This window comes from Telmatherina bonti (genome assembly GCF_933228915.1).
Source record: "Telmatherina bonti genome assembly, chromosome: 12".
NCBI lineage: Eukaryota > Metazoa > Chordata > Actinopteri > Atheriniformes > Telmatherinidae > Telmatherina > Telmatherina bonti.
In genome coordinates, this window is record NC_136610.1 from 15,152,837 (window position 1) to 15,173,786 (window position 20,950).

The window sequence follows — 20,950 nt, forward strand, 5'->3', positions numbered from 1 at the left end:
CATTTAGAAACCTATAGAGTGCTCCCCGGGGACACTGGGATATTATTTGCTTTACCTTTACCTCACAATACTTTTGCCCTTCCATTCAATACTTTCGCGTTACCTTGCCATGAAGGACATGATAACATGCATACGAGATGCCGGACCACCTGTTAAATCTGTTTTGCACAGTTTCTTTAGGTGTTTCTGGCCTGAATCACTCCCTCTCAGGATCAAGCCAAAACAACAAGCACATACACCTGACATTATGGAACAGAGGAAGTAGTGCTTTAACGGAGAAATGATAAATGCAGACTAGAGGTTTGGTGTATCAAGCAGTTTGCTGTTTTACTGTTGTGGCTGCTTGTGTTTAGACTATTTGAGTGCAACTGATATGATTCATTGATGACGTATGAGGCTAAATAAACTCCAATTTCCATTCCTTTTCATGACTGTGAATTATTTAACTGTTCAGCAGTCTACTGTTCATTATTAAGATATAGAGTGCCAATGATGATAAAGATGTGTCATAATACATAATGCATATTACATTTCTGCAATACACACCATTTTGTCTGCACTCTTCTTGTGTGTCATCTGTCATCTGACTGTGTTGTTCATCAGCTATAATTCCTTGCCATGGCCAACCTGATGAACCTGACATATCTGCCAGGTTGGCCTCACTGCCCAATGGCCTCTGTGTGAGAGGCAAAAAAAAGCTTCCTCATCCATGCTGACGGTGTTCTTGACCCGCTATCAGATTTTTATTCTTATTTCCTCTTTAATTCATCTTTTGTGTTTGTCTCTTCTCCAACAACTTTAGCATTAGGCTACGGTTTGCCTCACATGGTAGATGTAGTGGATCTGCCATGCTGATAAACAAAATATCACAGCGGTCAGATAACAATTATGAGGAAAAATAAAAACAAAATAGTCTGTATTTAATAAATGAATTAAGGTTATGTCTTATGATGTATTTTCTGACGCATTTAATGTCTTAATTCCTAATAATAAATGGTGAATTACTGAGCAGTTTCATAATTCACAAGCATGAAAATGAATGGAAATTGGAGGGTTTTTTTCATACATCAATAAATTATAGGCCTCTCAATTGCCTTTTACAGTTGAAATGCGAGCACCAACAACAGTAAAGCAACAATGTGCTTGATACTGTTTCTGTTTACAGCAAACCACATCATCTGCATTTGTAATGTATCCTTCTAACCACTCCAGCATGCTTCCTTTATGAACATAGTGTGTATGTCAGGTGTGTGCATATTATGTTGACTTGTGCTGAGAGGGACTGATGCAGAGCACCAACGCCAAAGAAACTGAACAAAATGGCTTTAACAGGCTGTGAGCAGGGTCATACCCATGTAACCAGTGTCTGTTACATGATCCCTTATTGCAAAGTAAAGCAAAAGTATTGCAGGGCAACGTTAACGAAAAAGTCTGCCATGTCCCCTGGGGGTTCTGTAGAAAACAACATTAATTCAGATGACTTATTAAGCCAAGTTAAACTATAATACTTCATTGTTATAGCTATCTAGGACATATAGGGTAAGCAAATGTTATAATATCCCATACTTTTGATTAAACCAAGTGTTTCCGTGTCATGGAAATATATGTAGCTAACCAAATGGCTTGAAAATGTATTAAAAATCAAGGCTAAGCTTCCTGTTGGTGATGTGGTTTGAGGAAACAAAACAAATTGTATTACTCACACTGGACTTCACCATTAGGACTTAAAACAGTAGCTAAATAAATAATAATCCCAACTATGAATTTAAATTTATGCCAGCATTGTGTTTGCATGTAACAAATGTTGCTTTCCTTTAAGTTCTTTATAAGATTTTGTACTTGAACTATAATTGATTAGTTTGGGTGCTTGCTTTCTTTTTTCTTTGTTTGTGTTATCCCTGTGCCACTAACATAGCCACTAGTCAGTAGTACCATCAGTTCCCCAGACTTTTCTCATATCTAAAGTAATTTCTAATGCTTCCCGTTTAGAATTAACACAAAAGCAAGGGTGGACATGTAAAATATTGTAACTTTAACTTTGATGTATGATTGTTTTGTCTTAGCAAATGTATAATTATAGTGAAGTGATGTAGTGTGGGAACCTGCAGAAACCACCATTTCACCATCATAGCACTGTGTTTGTCTTGAAGTGGGTTTGCAGTGTTAGTGCTGAATATATCTACATGTGGCAGCAGATATTTCTCTCTCTTTTTCACTAAGTACTTTGCTGCAACCTGAGCTTATCTACACATTAAAGCTGATTAAAGTAACATGACTAATGCTAACAGCACGGACCTGACTGTGGCTGTGGTAATGTGCTGGCACTTCCCTCACATGCCAGAAGAGACTCAGTCAAAGGCATATGAGAGAAGCTTCTACTCAAGGCAGGCTGCCAGAAAACCTTTTAAAGCTGAAATCAAAATCTAACCATGTAGTTTTGTTGCCTAAACCCCCAATCAGAAACAAAAATGTGAGGAATGAAAAGATAGATAAAATCTTATGAAAACCGTTACAAATAAGATGTGAACCAATGGTGCCCAGTTGCTTTTCCACTGACTAATATTTTTTTCGCACCTGAGCCTGCTGCATTTTTAGTTTTTTTTATTTTTGTGTGTGTGTGTGTGTGTGTGTGTGTGTGTGCGTGTGTGTGTGTGTGTGCACATGTGTGTGCGTGTGTGCGTATGTGTGTGTGTGTGTGTTTGTGTGCGTGGGTGCGTGGAGGGTCTTGGTGCTCGGGGAGCGCTGCTGGTGTGCTGGGGTGCGGCCTGGCTGCCGCTCGGTGGCGGTCTGGGGATCCCGGCCCTCCGTCGGTGTGGGCTGGGCCCTCTGCCTGCGGGGGTGGGGGGGTTGCTTCTGGGCTCTTGGGGCCGTGGGGCCCGCGCTCTGTCTGCCCTGGGTGGCCGGTGCCCGGCGGGGCCGGTCCTCGCTGGTCTGGGCCTGCTGGGGCCTGTTCCCCCTGACTGCGGGGGACTCTGGCTGGGACCCCCCTCTGCCTCCTCCTGGGTCGGTGCATGGCTGGCTCCGGGGTGGGGCGGTTGGGGTCTGCGCCTGGGGGTGGCTGCCGATGGCCCTGGTCTCGGGGGTACTCCTGGCGTGCCTCTTGCCTTTGTGTGGGAAGGGTCACACTGGCATGATCACCTTTTCCGGAACACGTTCCACTCTGCATGTTCTGCATGTGACACAGTCACCGAGTCGTCACACAGTTTTATTCACTAACAGCAGCTAGTTTTCTCATTTCTGTTTGTTTCTCATTTATATTTAACTTTTTAGATTCATAGTTTAGTTACTATGATCTAAAGTTGGCTTGTTTGTGTATGTATATGTGTTAATACTGGCAAGTGCGTATATGTTTGTACGTATGTATGTGTGTGTATGTGTGTGCATAGAGGTGTGTGTGTGTATGTATGTATGTGTATATGTATATGTGTACATATGTATATATATGTGTATATATATATATTATGTGTGTATACGTGTGTGTATATGTATGTGTATGTATGCGTGTGTATGTGTGTGTGTATATGTATGTGTGTGCCTGTATGTGTGTATGTATACATCTGTAGGTTGTTTTCTTTCTTTTTGTTTTTGGGTTATTTTTTAGTTGTTGTTTTTTTCTCTCCCTTTATCTCTTTCCCTTTTCTTATGAGGTGTTTCTTCTCCTTTCTCTTTCTGTCTTTTGTCTGTCCTCTCTGGTCCAGCAGTACAAACTCTACAATTCAAACAACAATACAAAATAAACATAGAAATAAAATAAAAATTCAGAAAGTCAAGGGGATCATTATATCTATAAAGCTTCCCTTGGCAGAGAAAATTTGCTCAGCAGAACACAGCATCCAGACCATCATTCTGCTTGCCTAAATGCTGGACAAGACAAAAAAAAAACAAAAAAACTCAAACATGCGTTTAGGTGATAAAAAACAGTGCCGTTCACATGTCTGATAAGGATTCAACACTGTAACACTGTAGAAAGCTCAGAAAACTCCGAATACCATAATAGCACCCCTTTAAGTCACTTAGAGGCACAAGAATATAAGATGTTAAATGCATGCTCTCCTCCAGTGCTTTAGTAAGATGTTCAGCTTAAGATTTTATTTGACTTGTCCCTAGTTTAAATTTGCATGACTTGCTGACTGTGAAGTTAGGCGATTGCAGAAAAAACACACATGCCTGCTCAGCAAAGTGGATAAACAAGCGTGTTTGAGAAAGTGTTTTCTTTTTTCTCTTCTCGTTGTCTGGAATAGATGGAAGAATAAAAAAAGATATACCTGCCAAAATATAGAGAAGCTACTGCCACATGAAAATGATGAATTACTTTAAAAAATGTCATTTCAACCCTTGACAGCTTTCAAATAGAGTTGACAAAAATAGCAGTTAAAAAGCTCCTGCTGATAAGAGTTTTGTTGCTGCAAGACAGCTGTAATGATTTTTTTGTTTAAATCATCTCTGGAACTAATATATTACCTTTTGTGTGATTACTTTTATCTGTCAGTATGTGTAATGATATATGGATAAGATGTGTTCACACTGCTGCTGTAACATGACCTCATCTGCATTGAAAATTGGGACACACTTAAAAGGTGTGGCATCCATGGTTTTGGTAGCTCTGTCTGTTGTTGAGCTGTTTCTTTTTCATTTAATTATCCTTTTGCAACCTGTTACTAAGTGACACATGTTGGTCTGACTATTGTAGCTATTTTGCCAACATAGACAAACTTTACTGTCCTCATATTGCACTTTCAACCACGAAACTATAAGAGAGGAAACTAAGGGAGGGGCCCCAGGGGGGCCCTGGGGCTGGTCAACTATGGTCAGGGTTTCTTATTTGTCAAGGGCTTGGTTTAATTATGTTGGAGCCATACTGAGTGCAGATAGAAAGCTGGGAATTGAAGATTTGCGCTTTTTAAAAGGAAATTCTTGCATAATTCAATTAGAATGGCATGTTTTTAAAGTAGGATTACTAAATTATTTAAAGTTTTAAATTACAGAGTCATGTCTTACTCAATATACTCAACCTTTTTTTGAGTAGAGTGCGGTGCATGCTAATATAGATGCAGCTAATTTCGTACGTACGCACCCATGGCAAAAAGGCTGGTTGTGTGAATGTTATTGTTAGTCTGCCCAGTACAATGAATGGTAAAAATCAGCTGAATGCGATGGATAAGGGACATGGGGAAGAGCATCTGGGAGCTTGTCAAGACATGATTCATTGTATACATAGTGGGAAATAGGTAGTCTTCATTTGAAAGTCAATGCCAAAGCTTAGACGTGCTCTGGGGGATTTAAAGCTCCAAGTTAAAGTTATGATGGCATCTCTTGGCGGCTCCAGAAAGAACTTGCAGACGGTTTCTGTCTTCTGTGTCTTGAAATCGAATAATACTTGCAGGCTTGCAGCATTTACACAAGCCTGCATATAAACCTGCTGATGCAAGGACTTGAATGTACACTATATTGTATATTCTTACACAGCATTGCATCAAATGTCAAGATTTAATTAATAAAGTACAAGCCAGAACCACTGGAATCCAAGTTTCTAATCACACGCTCAAATTACCGTACTTCACAGAAGATGTTGCATATTGTATATATCTTATTATTTGTGTATATACATATATATATATATATATATATATATATATATATATATATATATATATATATATATATATATATGTACACACACACACACACATATATATATATATATATATATATATATATATATATATATATATATATATATATATATATATATATATATATATATATATTATATGTGTGTGTGTGTGTGTGTGTGTCAAGAAACCCAGCTAAAACCCAAATGACCCCTGATGAGCAGCTGAGTGATTGGCTTAGCCAGATGGAACAACAGCTGAATGGAGTAGAAAGAAATGACATGGAATTAATCTACCAACAGCGACAGACACTTAGAACTTTTGGTGCAGTTCAAATTTGAATTGATGAGGATGGTTTGAGAAATGTGTTAGAAATAAGTTTCCTATTAGCACAGTGGATGGTTTAGAAACAGAGCAACTAATAAGATTACCACTGAGTCAGTGATCAAGGACCGATCTTGCAAGTAACTTTCTTATGCTGCAACTGTTTGTTATGACTTAAATTTGTTAGCAACTGACATCATTAAGCTTCTTAACATTGCACATATATCTGCCTGTGACAGAGCATCATTCAGGAATTGTCCATTAAGAAGCCATTCAACACTGGGTTGCTGTAAAGGAGTTGGTTGATTATGTTTGTTGATATGTTAATCTACCTAGCCAGGCTATCATATTGTATAATTAAAAGAGGTGCAGCAGAATGTCCCAACAGTTTCCTGTTTGATCTGGAGCATTGACAGATGCTATTACAGCCTATTGTCCATGGAAACTATGTGTCGGGGTGGGTAAGGGTGTTGATCATCTCCAGCTCTTTAGATTTTTCCAGTTTAAATGATTTTTATAATGATCTTGTTTGACTCATTCTTTGGAACAAAAACTCCCTGCCTACAAGTTATTTCTCAAAACAAGTTAATTATTTCCTCCCTACTACACTGGATGAGACAGGGGTGAGGGACTGGCATGGTAACATATTTTATCTTTTTTTTTTACTGAATGCAGCATTTGTCCTTGGTTTACAGCTTTTAGAAGGCAGGGTTTGGCAGACACCGATACAGACACTTAAAGGACTGATCGGAGGATGATATAGAAAAATAATGACTAGGGGTGGGGTGGGGGATTGATTTTCTTAAATCCATTGCTATGCAGATGTGGACCATGTTAAATGGATGTACAGATTTTAAGAAAAATCCTTTCTATAACTGATCATAACACAACTCTGAGACTTGAAATTATGGACAGCACCATTATGGTGCACACAGGGACAGACATGGTAACAGTGAAATCTGACCAGTATCCTCTCCATTAAAAACTAGTGTATAAAGGAAAGTACTTGTGCTTTGATGGGCAGCTTTGTTTGCTTGGAAAGTTCAGTACATTTGGGAATATGTGATTATACAAAAGAATTGGGATGCAGATAAAAAGAAAAGTCAGCTCTGATCCACGTACAATTGTTGTTTTCGGTTATCTTCAATTGAGCCCAATGCAGAATGGGGACTACCGTGCAAAGGGTATTGTGGGTAAATCCAAGTACTGATTAAAAATATGATCAACCTAAAGGAGAGTATTTGATGCAGCTCCGTGTCTTATGTGTGATGGAAACAGCAGATGCTCTACATCAATCAATAGATAAAGTGTTTCTTCATTCCAAATATGGGAAACCATGTTACATGTTTCCACTTGAAAAGTTGTTGTAAAGTCGTCACAAAGGAATAGAAATATGTTCAAATTTTCTTTTTTTTTTTTTATTATAGTTTTATGGTCATCCGAATCATAATCACATCATGTGTCTCAAGATTACCCCCTTAAATATGTTCCCACCTTGTGCTGAAATACAGAGGCTTGACAGTAGGAATGTTACCTATGTCATATTTAGGGTGGTTTGACTCTTAAGTAGCATGTCAAAATGTCTAAAAGAAGCTTAAAAAAATGTTTGAATAAATCATTTAAAAGTGATTTTCATCAAGATGTCATACACTGCAAAGACTAAATGGTTAACATACCAAAGAAATGGTTTATTTTTAAATAAAGGTATTCTGTTTCAAAGGAATATCAGAATTATCAGAAAAATCTGAGTGTGACAGGGAGCTTAGGAAGGTGGTAGAATGCACAGAAGGTTATAAAAAAAAATAAAGTTTCAATGTTCATTGTCCAGCATATCACAGTGACATGTTGCTCTTCTGGTGCAACCTCATGACCTCTGGTGAATAGCTGGTGGGCTCATAAGGCTGCCACTGCAGCGTTATTGTTGTCAGACTCCATGTCAGTGCAGAGAAACAAGGAAGCAGGGTCTCCATCCTGCTGTCAGTCCCCTCCTTCTATTGGAGAATGATGACCAGGGCCTTGGGGTTTGAGATGGCTCAGAAAGTATAGCTGAATGTTTGCCTTTGCGTATCTACATATCGAGTCAACTCAAATTGTATAAACTGCCTTTGACAGATTTTTGTGGTCAGCTGAAAAGAATATAGTCATGAATGAAAAATAAGGTTGAACAAACGCATTGCAGGTCCTATTTCAAAGCATTAGAATAAACAACTAATGTGTGTGTTGTTTATTCTGTCTCCATTCCACTATAAAAATACTTTTTTTTTTTGTTTGTTTGTTTATTCACATAAACGTAGCTGTTTTTGTGATAAACATTTTCACTGGGCATGTTCTTTCCCCCATAAACTCTTGTTTTTTGTGTAATTCATGTCATGCAAAGGTCAGACTTGTCCTCATACAGCATTCTGTAATGAATAATTGAACATGTGTTATAGCGGAGGTGAAAAGTGAATATTCTCACACTCAAATACATTTGTGCTGCATCCTTTAAGGTTTTAAAAGAGCAGCTAAACATTGTATCTCTCCTCAACATCACAATTACTTGACTTTAGACACTAAATCTAATTAATCCACAACTCTCAATTTAATTGCTTTAATATATTGGCCCTTTGTCTTCCTTATCTTGATTTTCTCATGACGTCTATTTCCCCATAATTGATTTAAAAGGAGATTTGATCTCCTCTCTGAGTGTGGGGCACATATCAATAGCTTTACTTTAAAGCAGCGACAGTTTTGCCATTCTCATTGTCTACACTAATTACAGCCCACTTGATGAATTGTCTTTGCCAACTGGTATTGAACCTTAAGACTGTTGCAGAAGAGCACTCACCATTCTTGTTTGGTTTTTGACAGGAAAAGACCAATGAAGACAGCCAGATGGTGGTCGGTTGCAGCTTTACTGTTGGGGCTCGCTGTACTTGGCACCAATGGGAGACCCAACAAGGAGGGGTTTGGGTCACCGCCCTATCGACCAGTCGTGCGATTCCGACACAAGGTATCGATTGCTCTCTTTTTTAATTTGCTGTCTATGACAAGAAGACTATTTGCTTTGGCCGAGTATGAAGCTAATTAAAATGGGGCTTCTTTCGTGCTTTAGGTAACTCTCCTGTGGCGTTTGTTTTGCTGCCCACTGAAAAAATACTTGATAAATCATTATCCCACCCTCTGCCCCAGGAGACTGTCATTACAAAGACAACATCAGATAATTGTGAAGCACGCCAGAGCAAAGATGAGCCGGAAAGTGGAGATGTAGCGTTTTAGACGATTACAAGTAAAAATTGTAACTAAACTCTTATTGACTTAGATGGCAGGCCTATAAATGTGGCTGCTTTTATTCATAACTAGCTGTTCCTTAAAGAATTAAGAAATTAGTTTTTTTTTATACTGTTAATGGTACCAATCTTTTTGTTTGATTTAATCTGAAAATATTACAGTAACGCAGATGAATTGCTTAGAACCAAACTAAGCAGTGGGGTGCTTTTGCAGATGTGAAGTTTAAAAAAACAGAATATGATATTTGTTCGATAATAAGCTCTTTTTGCAATTTCACTCACAAATAAACATTTGTTTATCTAATCTACGATAAAAATCAGTGGTGATAATAAAGAAATAGTTTCAAGTTCTATTTATTTATTTGTTTTAACTATTCTGACAACTGCAGACTAAATATTACATTTTGTATTTCTTTCAGTCGACTTTGGTTGTTCTTTATAGATTTAATGACAGCAACAGTGTTACTAAAGGCTGGGAGGGGTGAGAGGAAGTTAACAGGAGAGATGTTGGAGGAAACAGATGGTGGGAACGTTATTTGACTGTTTCAGAGTTAAGTGAGGAGCTGGAAGTGATGAAAAGCTGTTGAACTGAGACAATAGTGGAGTTCTTTCTGACCTTTTAAATAAAGATTTATTCAGAGATGCTTTCTAAACATGTCGGCTACACATATCAACTATGCATGAGTTACGCTTTATTTAACCAAAAACTGTCCTGAAGGCTGAGCCTGTGAAAGAAATACAAGGATTTAAACTTTAGTGAAAAGGGGTCCTTTAAGATTTCGTCTGTAAATGAAAGTTCTGTCAGGACGTCATGCTGTATATCAAGCGGAGAAGATGTTGGATTTAAATTTGAACATACCCCATCACTGTTTAACTAACCTTATCTGATTTGCAGTTGTATAAGTTCTGTTTTGTATGACCCATGTCTCCTGGATTGAATCAGAGGAAAGGAAATGGGCGTTGGGAGTGTTTCGTAGAGTTTCGTCGAGTTTCATCTTGTAAAGTGCATGCTTTGAAGTATATGGGAAGTGTATTGTGATTTTTCTGTGTTTACATTGTTTGGCTGAGAATTTTTGGGATAGAGCAAGTAACAATCATGGCAGCAGTGATTCTGATAATAAAACATCCATGATGCGCTTTAAAAAGAAAAAGGTCCTGATGAAATAAGACAACAATACATGCAATGCTGCAAGGGTTTGTTTAAATTAAGTGATTGAACAAGAATATTGGCTTTATTAATAGCAAATAAAGAGAAAATGTTGTCCAAACAACAAAAACTATTAATATTAAATCATATCAGTATTGACAGTATAGTTCAGCTTCCTTTTGACTTTTAAAATGAACCCAACTGATTTTGCACCTTCAAATCTTACATGTTGCTCCCAATATTCATGGATAAAGATGGGGCCAATAATTCAGCTCCAAATCCCAAGGTTTACCTTTCAAGTTGTTTGGAATTCTAATATTTCTAATTTCACCAGATAAAGACAAAAAATATGTTTTATTGGACATTTATTTGCCAACAACCCTCAGACTTTTTGAAGTCAAATGAAAAATTGAGTCAAAACAGGCTAAAGATTTATAGTTTGTGTAAACTTTTTTCCTAAACATTTTCACAAAAGATCCTGGTCCCTGCTGAAAGTCAACATGTTCCTCTGAAGAAAGGAGGTAACAAATGAAAGGATAAAAGTGAAGGGGATGAAGCTGAGTTAAGAACATGGCAAGTAAAAAAATAGATACACATTAAAAATGGAGTGATGTGGGATTAATTAGATTGATTTAAAGCAGATTTCATTAAAACTAATGTATAAGAAAGAACATAAATGCTTTTTTTAATGAACCCTGGTTCGTTTCACAGATAACGGTTCATTTCAAGCAATGTGAATGCGTATTTGAACAAAAGAACTGTGGTCTGCTTGGAAATCTTGGTTTCGCTGCATAAAAACATGTAACAACCATTCCAATGCATTGGGAATGTTATATTTAATCATTTTGCTGACAGCTGTTTATGTGCCAGCAACAGGAACCTTTTGAACATTCCTGTGAATGTCTCTTTGTCGGAAAGACCCTGGACTATCATCTCTGCTTGTGTGGAAATGGTAAAAACGCATAAGCAGGAAAACTTCAAATATTCATGGCATCTTTTGAATTGTGAATTTTTCTTCCATTCTTTGCTCAATTTTTCACTGCACATAGAAACTGCACGAAAAAATAGAAATCTTTGCACTTACCTCATTTTACATAATATATAATTACTGAATTCATTTAATCGGTTATGACAGTCTTTCTTTGTTGTCACGATGTAGACCCAGAGTGGTTTTTATAATTATATATGTCCACATTTACCAACACTCTGACGGAGAGCTGCAAAAATGATGTATTTGCTGTTTCACTGGAATGAAATTAATGTGCAAGGTGCTGTGATTGCATCATGGTGGAATGTCATTACAGCATCTGCATACCATTATAATTTGTCTTGTAAGGGACAGAAGTACACTCTGCTCATCCATCTGCCTGTCAAACAAAGCTGTGGAAACGTAAAGCCCTGTGGTGGAAGAACACATCTCAACCCCTTTTCCAGATGATGTCTTCTCCCTTCCTGTCTATTGGAGAATTTTCTCTGCTGTCTGTGAGATTGCGCGGAGGTTTAGGTAATTTATGTGTCACTGCCGCTGAGTGAGCAGTGCTCACGGTCGGGGTGGTAGAAAATACTGTAAACAAATAACAAAAACAACAGATTCTGGCACTTTTTCCAAGTAGGGCTGATACATATTTATCACCATTATCCTTATTTGCATTATACTTTTTATTAGTAAAATAAGTTGTAAAATTTATGAACTTATCATCAGAAATATGATGATGAAAAACATATATACACACATTTTATATAACAAAATCTATTCATTTCCTCAAGCAAACATTGGACAGCATGCACTTGAAGCTTGCAGCGTTAGTGGTACATTCATGCCTGTGATTTGAAGGATTGTGTGTGACAGGCGTAACGGGATCGGACACATCCTCATAAGCCTCCCCAGAAAGACTCCAATCACCAGGAGTCATTCGGCCATAAACAGCCGGTCACGTGATCAACCTGTAATTCCCATGGCATTGTTTCAGAAAGTTGCAGCAGCATCATCCAGGTCAGGTGTGGGACACTGATTCCCTCTAATTATAATTAGTTTTAATAGGTATACTACTTGATGTGATTTTTGCTATTTCAAACTGTAAGACCTAAAATAATTGGCAAGACAACAACTAAAGATTACCACGTGTCAGGTTAGCTGTGGCAGCATCAAAGAAGTTTGTCCTGTAATTTGTTAAATTTGTGCAGAAGCTGCTTTGCCTGCTTGACATGGGGGACAATTTGTGAGAGTTTGTCGCTTTGACATCAAGCTGTTATGTCAGGACAAACAAAATGGAGGCAAGGACAACTGTGTACAAAGCCCCATCCATCCAGCTCTGACTTGGCCACATGGCAAATCTAGATTAACAGGGGATAAGCCGAGAGGCAGAGAGAGAATGGGGGCGGCGAGCAAATTAGATTGAGATAAAGAGACGGGGAATAGGAGGCGCGGCAAGAATGAAAAGCAAGATATGAGCTGATTTTGCTGTGTGCAATTTGTTGCCTTAATATGACTACTGTCAGTTGATTTCCACCTTCATACTCCCTTAACTGGGCAATTTTAGCTCCAACCCTTGTCAGTAATGTTGATAAGCAATGTACAGACTGAAACTAAAATACTGTAACCGGCTTCTGCTGCCAAATGAGCTCAAAGACCAGATGCTGCCCCGAGTCAGTCTACTGTAAATAGGTACTGATGTCATGCTGGAGTTAAACTGTATCCTTCAAAGACTGTGCTTTGAGGTTATTTGCTCTTCACTTATCCACATTTAGATGTTACTTTTATGCAAGTTGTAGAGTATGTAAACTGGTCTGTTCATCCCTCTGCCATATGAAAGCAGACAACATTGCTAGCTACAGACTGCATAACTGACTCAAAGGGCACAAACATGCTAATGCAGTGATGTTCATTTGGTATTTGTGGCACATAAAGGTCATGCATTTCCAGTAACTTTTCAGCTAATACCCATGTGTTAAAAATGCAAAGCTCTGACTTGCTGTAATTTTTCCACAAATATAATTTTAATTATGATTTGAATACTGAATAAATATTGGGGATATGCACATGGTTGACCATAGCAAACAATGACCTGGTTAATGTTTTGGGATCTTGCATTTTTAATAAGTCACTCACTAAATTAATTGTGTAATATTAAATTTGCATTGTTAATGGTTTCCTGAATATATACTGTATCCCATAAGATGAATCCGGATTTGGCCTTTGCTTTCTTATTTTGGTGACACAAGTATGTTGCAATTTCCATCTGTAGGATAGAAGTGTACATAGAAGATAGTGGTTTGGAGAAGTGGGTTTTTTTTTTTTAGATCTGAAGCATGAGAAGTGAATGACAGGGAGGAGGGCTGTGCTAGTGGAGTAAGGGCAGATGAGAGGACAGACAGAGAAAGATGTGGGTGGTCAGTTAGCTAGCTGTGATGGGCAGATGAAGCGCTAGCTGTACAGCTGGGTGCTTCGCCATCCCCAGAGTCTCAGGGCAGAAGAGACAGACATGCCCATGGCTCTGGGGAAATCTCTCTTGTCAAACAAAAGAAGTGTGAACGCTGTCTGCCATATGCTAATAAGCCTCATTTGATATCTTTCTTACCTGAAGTATAATTCTACATGTCACCTCCTCTACAGATGTGGAGGTGGGGGGCATTCAGCGAATGCCAGGGAGCCAAAGGTGTTTTCAATGATTTGTCCCCATTTCTAGGTTTTCTGGTCAGCAATGGTTTGTTAAACAGCAGAAAGCAGATGAACCAAGAAAGCATTTTAACAGCTCATGTTGTTTGCTTCCATCCTATTCATTCTTAGAAGGGGTCAAATCAAGTCACTGTTTCAGCTCGGTATACTTTAACAACGATCAGAGGGATTCACGTGCAAGGTTTCGTGAATTCCAGAGCATTCGAGTTGTCTTCCATCTTTTAGTTTAACACTTGTATTGTATTTACTACAAATGCAGTTATGCCCAGAAATATTTAGACAGTAAAGCAACATTCATGATTTGGGCTCTGCATGCCACTATATTGAGTTTGAAATGAATCAACCGAGAGTTAATATGCAGACTTTCCTTTTTTAAATTGAGTGGTTTATCTTTTCTAATTTTACTCCTGATAGAGTAAAATGAGAATTAAAAAAAAAAAAAGAATTAAATAATTAAATTAGTTAACTGCAAAGTATTAGAATGACACACTGTCATGTTCACTGTTACTAATTTGATTGTTCCTTTATTAATGTAAAAAAACAAAACAAAAAAAAAAAAAAACGATAAAAACAAAACAAAACAAAAACATTTTTGTTGTGATATCAGTCTTGGCTGAGCAGGACCTGCTCTGAAGTGTGAGATGTCTGGGATGACATCATTTAACATTTCACTACTTTCCTAAAAATGGGGGACAGAACTGTCTAGCTGATAATATGTTAGTGACCCGATTATAAGCCTGGGTCGGGAATGAACAGATGAGTATGTATAAAGTTAGATTTAGGATTGTATTTACAGAATAATGCAGGGCATAAAATAAATGCACCTTGCTCAGATATAAAGCTTAGACACATGTAAAATAAAACATAAACACCACTTGCAGAAAATAAGTTGAATCCATTCACCTTAGCACAGCATTATGAGAATAAATTTCTTTTCCTCTGGCCGATTGCTGTCCAAATTGTCACTATTATATAGGAAATCAAAGTAGGTAAAATAAATAAATAAGTAAACATCAACCACTTTACTCAGCCAAATTAAAAGTGAACCATAAGCTGTAGTATTCAAATATTAAATTAATTTTCAATGAAATTAAATTTTAGCTGTGAAAGTGTCAACTGTTAAACAGAGGGAAACTGGACTCCCCATATGTGATTAGTTGAAAATAAAAATACAAAAAAGTCCCGTTGTGAGTCTGTTTGTCTTTAGTGTCAATAACATGACTATTTAGCCATCTGATGTTGCTTCCCTAGTTTTTTATCTACTTGTCTTCTCCAAGCCGGGGACATGGTAAAATAAAAAATACCACAACTGTAATTAAAACTAAACCTTTTACCTGGCTGATTGATGATGGATTAATGGATGAATAACCTGAGGCCCATGAAATAACTTTCACGTTAACTGTCCCATTACTTTTCTTCCCTTAAAAAAGAAGCATTGTTACACACAGACAGTGACATTTAACATCAGTGTGTTTTAGTCTCCAGACTCAACTTCTCTTCTGTAAGGATTTCATTGAACAGGCGCAAATCTGCATATATATGTCATTGTTCTTCACTTATAGTTTTATCCAAAGCAACTTACATGTGATAAATGATCAATTAACCCTAACATGTATGTCTGGTGGGTGGGAGGAAGCAGGAGTATCAAGAGAAAACCCATGCATACAAGATGAACATGTGAATTCCACACAGAAAGTCAAAGTCAAACATACAGTCTTTACCTGGACTGAGCAATGTGAACTCAAATCAATATCAAGTTTATTTTACAAGTCACTTCAGTGATGATTAACTAGCAGTAAATTGAGAATCATTTTATTTTCAGCCCTTATAAGTGTGTGCATTTTAGTGCCAATATTTCTATAATACTAAAACAGATATATATATATATTTTATCTGTGAATTGAATTTATATTTTTCTATTTGTTACATAAATTTAAATTTCCAAACATTATAAACTTATAACATAAGCAGGATTATACTGATTATTAGTTCTGAATGTTGCTTTAGATTATTTTTTAAATTCCCAGTCCTAGTAAAGAAAAAGAAATGAAGTCAGTGTCTTCAAATAGACAGTACCATAAACATTTTAAAAAACAAACAAACGAAAAACGTTCAAATCTATCACATGTACTATTAACTGACAAATATTTGAGCCTATGTCACATATAACAATAATTAGAAACTGCAGTTTATTACTGACTGTAGAGCTGCTGCATAATGAAACCTTTCCAACACCCCATCTTGTTTGAAATCACATACCAGCCTGCATTTACTGTACACGAACTGAAATATCACATGTTGATTTGAAAATAAAGAGGAAAGTGTTAATGCAAGAAATAAATATAACTTCTGAACAAAACAATAACGGTTTAAAAGTGCATGGTAACAAGCACAAATAAAACATACATCTACACACAATTTTTCTTATTACTAGTAACAGTTAAACACAAACATGGTCTTAAATATATGTCCAGAAAATTATATTAAATAGCTCAAATGTTTTGGCAAAAAATAAAAGTTGAAGTGATTGTGGCAGCCATGTCTGAAAAAAGAACTGCCTGTAAGCAAAGCGAATGACCATGTCACATCAACAAAACATTCCTGTCCTTATTAATGTACTGTTGCCGTATTCTCTTTCAAATATCATTTTAGGACTCTGTAGTAAGGGTGAGATCTTTGGACTTGAACTGACATGAATTTCACTGAACTCGGAGCTATTTAGAAAAATAATTGGTTACTCCATTCAAATGCCACAAGTCAGTTTCTGTGACACAAAGATCAAGGACTTCACAGTTTCACCAGAGTGGGGGCAGCTTTCTCTCATGTCTGCTATAGCGTGGTTCAGCATTTATTATGATTTTAATATATTCTTCTTTTTTCTTTGTGTTTTTCTTCCATCAGGATGGGATCCCTGAGAGCTTAAAGGCAAACGGTGAGTTTCCATCTCTCATTCCTTTCTCTTCTCTCCGCTCTAGTGATGTGCGTGGTCTTTCCGTTTTTCACTTATTTTATACCTTGTATACTTCACCAAGACTCTCAAGCCACAGCTCCGTGTTTCATTGTAACACATATGAGTCATGACTTGGATTATTGTGTTGATGGACCTTGAAGCAGGATTTCACTTCAGCATCAGGATATTTCTTTTTTTTTTTTCCGGATATTGCACTAAAAATTCAATGACAGTTTGACTTGGGGCTTTTCCATAAAAGGAGACTGCCTATAGTCTTCTACTTTCAGTGGCTGAATGTCAATGCTGCTCATGCAAACGCTAACATTTTCCATGCCTTTACAAAAATAACTGCAAGTTGGTTTCTTTTAGAGCAGATAGCGATTAGTTGCAGCTATAGTTGGTGCCGTTATCTCCAACTAGCTTTATCTACCAGTGTGGTACTGGACATGGTAGATAAATGAATGCTCCTTGGTCCTCTTGCTGGTTGACAGATGCATCTCATTTGTCAACTTGTCACCTTTCTAATGTCTTCTCTGTCTCCTGTGAACAAGAATCAGTGCCAGGCAAACAGTGGTCCTGCTGCCTAACATGTCTGCCACTAAGTGCCTGAAAGGAGCACTAAATGGACGTCTCTCTATTTTTCTCCACCAGGGAAGGTCGAAGCAGTAATTGTAGAGGGTGTATTACCATAAAGGGTGGCCCCAGCTGTCTTCTGTGATTCACTTTAATGCACTGTCTTCTGCGAGCCCAGCGAGAAATTCTCACTTTGGCCAGTTTTCAGAAAACGCATTTCAAGTTTGGATAAAAAAAAAAAAAAAAGCAAGAGATCTTTGCTGTTACAAACCCCGGCTCTGCTAGGGGAAAAGGGGGAGCAACATTAAAGACGTAAGATAAGTTGAGGGAAACAAAAGGGTTTGTTATTTTACCAACATTTTGGTCACCACACAACGTTGCTGGTTCACGCCACAAAATAATACGATAGCCAAAGAGAACCAGGCATCTAAAGGCTAACTACAAGGGCCAACAAAACAGCAGCAGCAACAACAACATCAACAAACAATCTCAAGGTTTCTAAAGGGGCAAGCTGTTCCACACCAGAACAGCTGTCCTGCATCTTCATTTGAAGCTGGTTTAAATAAGGAAGCTCCAGCAAAGCCAGCCAAGGAAGGAGCCAATCACAAACAAGGGATGGAACAGTCGGGTGTGTCCTGCAGAGGCAGCCAATCGCGGAGGTGTGATGGCACAGCTGCCTGTCGGAGTCTTCCTGAAATACACAAGCTGAGGCCTGGGGCCGTAACGTTTGCAGATATATAAAAAACCTAAACATCAACATCTACAAGGCCTTTTATTTTTTACAGTGGTCAATTTAGCTGTCATGTTTTTGTTTTTTTTTTTCCAGTTTTCAAACTTCATCATCAGCTTTAGTAAATAGCTACAAAAATAAATTTTAAAAATTCCTAATGGGGCGTAATTAGAAATGTGTTCAGTTTTATTATGTAAAGTGTCCAGGGAGTCGCTGCTCAGCATTTACCATGATGTGAACTCCATCTGTTTGCTAGACGAGCAGTTTTTTTCAGTCAGAATCCATATTATAGAGGCAAAAATTAGAAAAGGATTTTTTTTTTCTAAATCCACACTGACTGACTGAATACACTTCCCCACAGAATCTTACATCAGAAAAAATACAAATATCAACAAATAAGTTAAAAGGCTGAAAGTGAAATGGAATTTTACATCCTAGATTAATGAGCTCAGTAATACACATTACACAGTTTTTAGTCAACCCATGACTGGAGCAAACAGCCTGTCACTCAGCACAATCAAATGTGACAGCAGCCAATGTATCTGACCATCACGTGAAAACAGATGCCAGTTTCTGGCTGCAAAACGATGTTTGAGCTACCAGTGAGCGGAAGACTGAATGCGTGTGGTGAGAGAATCTATAGACCTGACTGCAGACATGAAGGTAAGCATGAGATTGACCTACAGTAAACTTTTAAGTTTGCATCCAAACTGCTGAGGTAATTATTTTAGCAAGTTTTCATCATCCAAAATAGAAGAGCCTTCTTAAACTGGAGAGCTGTGTGCAGTCCTTCTTTGTATTTATTGATCAGCTCACACACTGCTAAATCAACCCTACCTCTTTATACACCAATTATTATTCACAGGAGCGAGGTCCATCCCTTTTTCTACTTTGCAAAAATTAAGATTTTTCATTTTATTCTTTTTTAAATTTCATTATTTATTGTTTTAACAAGGTCCTTGCTTTAACTCACTGCCCAGAGGAATGCTGAAAGTGTTGAAGAACGGAGTAAAGCATTTGAAAACTTGTGCATCTCTTTGCTAAGTCCAGAAAAGAGTGTTTTATAATCTTAATAAGCTGCACCACTGCTTTCCTTCTCAGCAACAGTTGCTTATGGTGTTAACAGTGGTTGGCTCCATCCTGTTACTGAGGCTTGCTACATTAACTACGGCTTTGTTTTTTTTTTTTTGTTTTTTTTTTGTTTTGTTTGTTTTTTTTTTTTTTTAATGAGAAAAGTAGATATGTAGTCATACGCTAAATAACAGTGATGACGTTTATTGTTTTGGCCCGTTGGTGATCCAACTCTACAATATAAAATTTTTTACCTTTTGGTAAAAGCAGTCGATTGTTTTGCACTTTATCTGGGTTTGAGTCAGTCATTCGTTTTTGTTTCCTTAAGTTATTTGAATGACTGGATTTTTATTTCTGTTTTCTAAAATGACCTTTTAGGATTTAATCATTTTGAAACATTTTCTTTTAGCTCTCTCAAATCTTGTCATGTTTCATTATGCGAATTTACAGAATTTCTGACATAACTCCTGTAGTGTTTGCAGGTGGAAATCAGAACACAGAGAATGAATAGAATATGCTGAGCTGAAACGTGTCACTGTGCATGCCCTGATCTTAGCACTGCTACATCAAGGAACACAGTCAGTGCAATTAATTAGCCAAGAATGATTGAAACTCTGTATTTCCTCTCAGAGAAGGCAGAAAATCTCCAAAATGATGGCACCTGACATTATTTTGCTGTCGAGAACTTCAGGATTTGTTCAATGTTGAAAACTTTGTAGCTATGGTATCAGTCTTTGTCACAAAAGTCACCTCATACAAATGTTGCATCTACTCTATAAAGTCCAACAAAAGCCCATAGCAGAAAGCTGGTGTAATAATCAGATCCATTATCTGAATAATGTATGTTGACCTGTGTGATCTTAGTGAGTAACATAGTGTGGTACACAAACAGAGATTTCCCCACAGACACATTGTACTAATAGTCTCAAATAACACTGACATTCTTGACTATTCTCATTAGTATGTTATAGCATTGAAGGCTGGATCTCAGCGCGAGTGCAAACACCTTGTTTTCTTGCCTGGTACAAATGTGTATGTCCCCCTAATCCATGTCATCATCCTTTCCCTCAGATACCGACCTAATGTATTCATTTGTATGCATTGCCACTGCCTTACCCCGACCAGATCCAAGCCTAAACCAGGAGTACATTTGAATAATTCAAAAGCTGCAAACACCAAGCTCTAAATTGTATATTAATTCTAAAATTACACACCACCCCCTGGGACTGGGTTACACTTTAATAACTCATCACAGTAATACTGAGGATCAGTGTGTTGCACTGCGCTTTCTTCAGACAGAATTATTGAAAGACTTCCTGATGTTCCATCTCACTTTACACTTTTGCTACAATTTAATTGGTATTAACTTTTATATGCAATGTTTTAATCAGTTCATTGTACTTTCATGGAGAGCAGTTTTTTCAGAAGCAGGAGTAGAAGTTATTTCCATATTTTTTAAAATTCTTTCTTTCCCTTTAGAGAGGCCCATCAGCACCACCAGCTTTTGAGCACGGTCAGAATTATAAGTTTCTGGGTTTGTAAGATTTGCCTCTTGAATCCTTTCTGAGTTGTCTGTCTAGCCTAACAGGGCACTAATG

General features: G+C 37.5%; 1 protein-coding gene across 1 annotated transcript in view; it reads left to right on the top strand.

Moving 5' to 3' along the window:
* fstl5 (follistatin-like 5) overlaps positions 1–20,950 on the top strand; it is a gene marked incomplete at both ends in the record, with an annotated part of 181,762 nt that overhangs the window by 29,107 nt on the left and 131,705 nt on the right. The window contains 2 exons of the mRNA XM_079250055.1: positions 8,787–8,928; positions 16,930–16,960. Coding sequence (XP_079106181.1) covers positions 8,787–8,928; positions 16,930–16,960 — 173 coding nt within the window. The remainder of the gene's footprint in view (positions 1–8,786; positions 8,929–16,929; positions 16,961–20,950) is intronic.